Consider the following 6,229-nt stretch of genomic DNA (forward strand, 5'->3'; position numbering starts at 1 on the left):
AAAAAAAAAAAAAAAAAAAAAAAAAATGCTGAATTGTACCACACATGAATTACATTCAGTAAAACTGTTATGAGAAACAATAAATAATACTCGTATGGACTCAGGTATGGAGGGAGGGGAGGCATTCTTAGCAGGGAACTGAGATTCAGTCGTGACCTCAGCGATTAAACCAGGCAGGATCTTCTGCTCCCCACGTGCCCCCTCTTCTGAGCCTCCAAGGTCAGGGGTAGCCGTCCCACGATCCTGTCTTGGCAGGTGGTGAGGAAGGCAGTCTGCAGTCACTGCACCTGGCCCTACTTCTGGATGGTCTAGGTACAACACAGTGGAGTTTGCAACCAGAACAGACAGGGCAAGTCAGTTTTTCTCCAGTAACCAGGGGTCAGGAGAAGCACCAGGGAAAACCAGGTGACGTGGGAAGCCACCCTCATGGTTCAGCCCTCGGGACTGATGTGTGAGCCAGTGTGAACCACAGCCAGAGACAGGATCTGTGGGTCTAGGGAGTTAGACTATGCGAGCTCCCAGGACGGTAAGATGGCCAAGGGGTCTTAGGGAGGAGGGACTGGGCACCCCTTTGAAGGAGTCATGCCTGAGAAGTCTCCCTAAAACAGTTCCTCAACTCCCAACCTGGCATCCAGGGACCAGGAGGAGAGTCTGAAGCCAGGCCCAGATCTACACTCCATCCGCTGTGAGCATCGCTTTTACAACACGCCTGGGAGCATCGGGTAGGGTTCCCAAGGCCACCCACTCCATCTTTTTAAAATGACTCTAATCACCAGAATGTTCTTTCTTTGAGTAAGCTGAAAGATGCCTCCCTATAACTTCCCTTTTCTGGAGCTAATCCCTCTTCCATTTGACAGCCCTTCAGGATTTGAAAACAACGAATATGCCTTTTATGTTTTCTCTTTTCCAAGCTACATATGTCTGATTTCTTCCACCACCGTTCTTTAGCAAACACGCTTTGCAGAGCTGAGTCACCCCTCTCAGAATTGCCTTTTAAAATAACATTCCTGCAGCTGAGCGTAATCCTGCAGACGTCAGGGCTCTGCGGGTCCAGCCCACCATGTAGTTGGATCCCGGTCTGTCCCGGTGAATCCCCTCAGGATCCCCCGTGGTCACTCTGTCTCCTTTGGTTGGGGGCATCATTCGGCCCTGGGCGCAGGCAGCTCTGCCTTCCTGGAGCAGCACGTGGGCCTCAGGGAAGCCTAAGGACAGACCTCGTGCAGCTCTCGGCAGCAGAGAACTGGGGGCGTCTCTATATGTGAAGCAATACAGAGAGGATAAAGGCTGAGAAACCAGCAGCCAGGGAGCTCCTGAGGGGTCGTGAATCTTCCCGGGACACAGAGACAGCAGGACAACATCACGTCCTCTGTTCCACAGCTGCCCAGCTACCCGCAGGAGCCTCCCGCCTCCGTGGCCTCCCTGGCCTCCAGGCGAGGTGCCTGGTGCCCTCCAGGCCTCTCTGCTGCCCTCTGGTGGTGGACGCTTGCAGTGGCTCAGAGGAAGGAGTCTCAGAAGCCACCCGCCAGACACAGGGAGAGGACTCGCCAGAATGCCTGGGCCCAGCGGGAGGCGGGAGGACAGCTTCCCAGGCAGCAGAAGCAGAAGGGGACGGTGAGAATAAGGCAAACAGAGGGGTTCCATTTGTAGCAGAGTAGGGCAGAGACTGGTAGCGTCTGCTTTCACTGGTCACTCCACCACGCAGACCTGCACCCCACCGAGTTTCTGTTCCCGACACGCCTTCTTCCCTAAAGCAAAGCCGCACTTTCGGGCCTTCACGCAACAAAATTACGAGAAAAGGATCTGGCCAACGTCAGGCATTCACTAGGTCCCAAAGAAATATTAGTTCCCTGACAGTGATTAGGGGATGCCTCTCTCTACACCTGGGCCATCCTAGTTTCCTCACCTGAAACCCAGCAGGCAGGGAGGAGAGTGGCTAACCAAGACTCTCACCAGGAAGAAGGGAAGAAGGGACAGGCACTAAGCATATTTGAGAAGAACTGATCAACTATGAATGAATCCCATTTGACCCCCAGGCCTATTGTTTCGGGAAAGTTGCCCAGCAGGACTGTTACAGGAACTCATGAGAATTCCTTTCAAGGGCCTTGAGTTGATGCTGAAGGAAGAAGAGAGAAGCAAGGTTCAAAGTGTAATCTCCCTGGACCTCACTTCTCAATGTGGGGCAGGGAGGGAGGGGAAGGGGGTCAGGAGAGGGAGGGGCCTTCGCAAAAGCGCAGAATCCCTAACTCCCCTGGTCCCGGCCTGCTGGAAACCGCAGCCTCAGGGAACTGCAGAATGTTGCCTTCGGGGTGGGGTGGGGGGGAAGCTGTTCGGGGAGAGTGTGAGCCGGGACATGGTGCTCTAACACCTTCCTTTTATGGCCCTGGGGATAAGAACCAGTAGAATAGGGCCGGATTTCTCAATTTCTTGCCAGGGAGGGGAGGATTGCATTTCAAAAGGACCTAAAACAATTAGACCCCAGATCACACCTCCATCTAAGCAATAGGGTAGCCGAAGAATCCTCGGCCGGGAGTGGGAGAGGGGACAGGACGGGAATCCAGGCGGGGGTGGCCCTCTCATCTTCCTCCTTCAGTCTGCCCCTCCCCGCCCTCATTTTCACACACATCCCCTTTCAGATGAAAAAGCCGGGACTGGATCTGGGTCGGGTTAATGACAGCCATCGCCAATTTGTCCCAAAGTTTCTCTCTCTCTCAGTGTCCAAGTGGAAGAGGCAAAACTCTCCAGACACTCAGGGCTGCAATTTTCAGCTCTCTGCCCACAGCTCTCGAGGAGGCCCTGGAGCTGAGACAGGGGTCAGTCGTGGTGGGCGGGCTTCCCGATCCGCTCTAACTCGGCTTAGACCCCCGCCCCCTGCCCAGAGGGAGCGCCTCTAGGCTCCCTGCTCGGGGCAGGGCGGGAAGCAGAGGGCCAGCTGACCCCGGGGGCTGGGCGCCGGCACGCCACCCGAGACCACCCCTTAGCACGCCGGTCCCCCGTGGAGCCCTGGCTCCCAGGCCGGGAAGCACAGCTGCTCCAGCCCCACGCCCCGCTCACCTATCTGCATGACTCTCCCGAAGACGGAGGCATCGTCCACGGTGCTGCAGTTCCACCGCCGCTGCCGGAACTGGTGCTGGCACTCCCTGATGCCCGTCCTGGCCCCCTCGCCTATGTAGGCCATGTGCTCCTGGTACAGCTGGCACAGCTTCCGCTGGCCGGCGGAGAGCCCGGGGAGCTGGCTGCACACGGGCTGCGCCCCGATGATGAACACCTCAGGCCTCTGCACCGGGTTCATAGCCAAAGACCTGCAGCAAGAGGGCCGGGAGTGAGCGCGGCCCAGGGGCAGCAGCAGGCCTCGCACCTGACCCCCTCCCAGGGGGGTTTTCCGCGGGCAGGCCCTGAGCCGGGGGCTTGGGAAGGAAAGTCACCCAAAACCGAGTTCCTGCCTTCAAAGGGAAACTGAGGCACGAACGCAGGCGACGTGTGAGATGTCGAATGCCCGAGACCACCTTGGGCGTCTGGATCCACAGTGACCAGACAGGGAGGAGTGCTCCGAGCTGGGAGAGGGCTTCAGGGGGGATGACCGGAGTGGCCTGCCGGGTGGGCGTGCTGTGCGTGAGGCCGCTTCTCTGCAAGAGGCGCGGCCAGGCCACTGTGGCCCAAGTGCAGGATGTGTGCGGAAAGCAGTCCATTCCTTTCAAGAGAACTCCCCTTAGGCCTTTAAAATCGAAACCAATTTCCATACCTAGCCATATACTCTAAAAGTCTGCACTTCCTTCTCTGCCACACGGCCCCCGACCCTGCCCTGTAGGGCTCTCCCGCTCATCTAGCAGATATAATAAGGTGCTAAGTCAGAGAGGAAGGCTGCGGTTTTGCCATCTGAGCAAAAGTGAGAGCAGAGCACAGACCATGCCAAACAGGGGATGGGGGGCATGCCTGTCATTCCCCTGTCCACCTGGCAGTGACAGTAATCTTAACAACACAAAAGGAAGCCACACATGCTTCTGCAAAGCCCTCATCGGGTCTTCAGACTTAGAAACTGGGAATCCTACTCTCCTTGCCCTCACCAGCAGGAAAAAAAAAATCAATATTCGTATTGATCCGAGAGCAACAAAAGAGCTGTTTCTAACAACCCATGGAGACGGAGGAGGTCCAGGGAAAGGGGACTGTGGACAGGATCAGAGAAAAAGCCAAATGAACTAATCCTTTCTCCTCAGGGAGCCTTTACATAACGCTGGGGGCTCGAGAGAGAAAGAGCTGTGCCCATTCTCCTGGGGTTGCTGAAAAGGGAACGGCCCCTTCGCCCCTCTTCTATGGCCCAGGGGGCCAGGCTGGGAGGGCTGCAGCCCGCACTCACCACCAGGAGCTGGCCGCGGCCCGAAGCGGGGCCCAGCAGGCGAACAGCGCAGCGGCAGCAGCGAGCAGGGCAGGCGGGCTGGGCATGGTCCGCCCGCGCCCCTCGCAGGGCCCGGGGAAGACCCCGGGGGCCGACGGCTTCCGAGACGGGATCCCTGGAGAGAAGAGGCCAAAGGGAGCAGTCAGTGTGCGATGCAGACCAGGGGCACCGGGAGGGCCTGCTTCCCGGGGAAGGTCCATCTCTCCCCAGCCTCCCGTCCCACCCTCCCCTTCTCACCCTGGGGGTCGCTCCAGCCTGGGGAGCCCTGCTCGGGACCTGCTGCTTAAGGAAACAGGGGACTGAGAGACCAGGAAAGGGAGGAAAGCAAGGCATTTCCAGCGCAGAGCCGCTCCGGGCGGCATTTAGGGAGATGCTTTGGCTGCTACTATGCACGCCTGCCCTCCTTCCAGAACGTCCAAGGAGACAGGACCATCCCATCGGCTCCTCCCAGGGGTGTATCTGTTGCGTGCAGCTAAAAACACCTGGCGAGTTGGTTACCTACAGCCAAGCAGGAGCCTTCGTTCTCAGTCTGCACCCTTCTCCCGCTAAACGCGGTTTCCAAAGCCCAGCCCGAGTCCACCGGGACAGACAGTAGGAGAAGGGAGGGACTTTTCACTTTCTCCAGCCAACTCCTGGGAAATGTAAAAGCTGCCCCCAGGCTGTGCCAGCGGTGGCCCCTCGGTGGCCCATGCCTCCTCTGTGCCCTCCAGGAGGGATGGGTTTGCCACCCTCGCATCAGACTGCCTGCTCCCAGAGAACAGCTTTCCCAGAGCCCCTGGAGACAGATGGACCCCGGAGCAAGCCTCTGGCAACACAACCCCACCTCCTCTCCTCCCTGAGCCCCCATCCCGGGCGTGACCACACCCCCAGGGCCCCTCAGCACCCCACCTCAACGAAACCCCCGCCCCCACACTCCGAGACCACCCCCATCTCACCGAGCAGCACAGGGCCTCCTGGCTCTCCGGGAGGGGCTCTGGGTCATCAGCCTGGGAGATATCTCTGTCCCGGGGCCACCAGGAGAGGAAGGTGGCCGAGCAGGGCCCGGGGGAGCTGGGGCACAGCTGTCCCCACCCCCTCCGGGCTTTTCTTCGGGAGGTCTCCGTCGGGGCGGGGGCACCCGCGGGCAGGTGTGTCGGGCTGGTGGGGGGCAGATCAAAGCCCCTTTGTCATGCAGAGCCAGCTCGGAAATGATCCGGCCTGGCGGCCGCCGGCGGCACCCCACACCCTGCTTTCCTAACAGACCTCGCCTCCTCTGAAGAGGCCCTCCCCCCATAAAACCTCCCCGTCCCCCAGGGCAGGAGGTCTGTGAATGCACCGACAGGGCCCAGAGATGGAGCAGAGATAGAGCTGGCACCAGAAGCTAATGGCTTTATGGAGGGGAGGGGACCAGGGCCAGAGTGGGAGGACAGGAGAGAAGCTTCAAAGAGTTTGCTTGTGCAAACACCCTCCACCCCACTACCAGCCCTTCTTGGGGGCTGGAGGGCCGGGGCCACTCCCCCCCCCGGTCCTCTCCCTCCCCACACCCGCTCCCGCCGGCCCATCCCCACCACCGGGGAGCTGAGTTCTCTCTCCCAGCTGGTGCCCCTTCTCATCCCCAGGCCCCTCTCTCTCATTTCTGTGCCACCCTCGCATCAGGCTCCAGTGAAACCTCTCCTGCAAGTCCCAGGTTCACCGGAGGCCACGCTAGGCCCGTTTCCGAGGACAGGAGTCGGTCAGAGCGGCTCTGACCTCTCGGCTCCAGCGCAGGCGCTGAGGCCAAACTTCCCCGAGCCGCTAATCCCGCCCTCGTCAACATCGCCCGAGGCGGGAATCACTCCGGCGGCTGTTCCCACCACCCCG

The 6,229-nt window shown here is 59.4% G+C and overlaps 1 protein-coding gene across 1 annotated transcript in view; it reads right to left on the reverse strand.

Annotated features, from left to right (window-relative positions):
* The window catches only part of WNT5B (Wnt family member 5B), a 13,259-nt gene extending 7,826 nt beyond the window's left edge, over positions 1-5,433 (reverse strand). Inside the window, exons 1-3 of the mRNA XM_024733226.1 lie at positions 5,326-5,433; positions 4,352-4,505; positions 3,052-3,299 (exon numbers count right to left, since the gene is read on the reverse strand). Coding sequence (XP_024588994.1) covers positions 3,052-3,299; positions 4,352-4,437 — 334 coding nt within the window. The 5' untranslated portion in view covers positions 4,438-4,505; positions 5,326-5,433. The remainder of the gene's footprint in view (positions 1-3,051; positions 3,300-4,351; positions 4,506-5,325) is intronic.
* Positions 5,434-6,229: the final 796 nt, after the last annotated feature.

The sequence above is a fragment of the Neophocaena asiaeorientalis genome, unplaced genomic scaffold (genome assembly GCF_003031525.2).
Source record: "Neophocaena asiaeorientalis asiaeorientalis breed wild unplaced genomic scaffold, Neophocaena_asiaeorientalis_V1.1 scaffold150, whole genome shotgun sequence".
NCBI classification, from domain to species: Eukaryota; Metazoa; Chordata; class Mammalia; order Artiodactyla; family Phocoenidae; genus Neophocaena; species Neophocaena asiaeorientalis.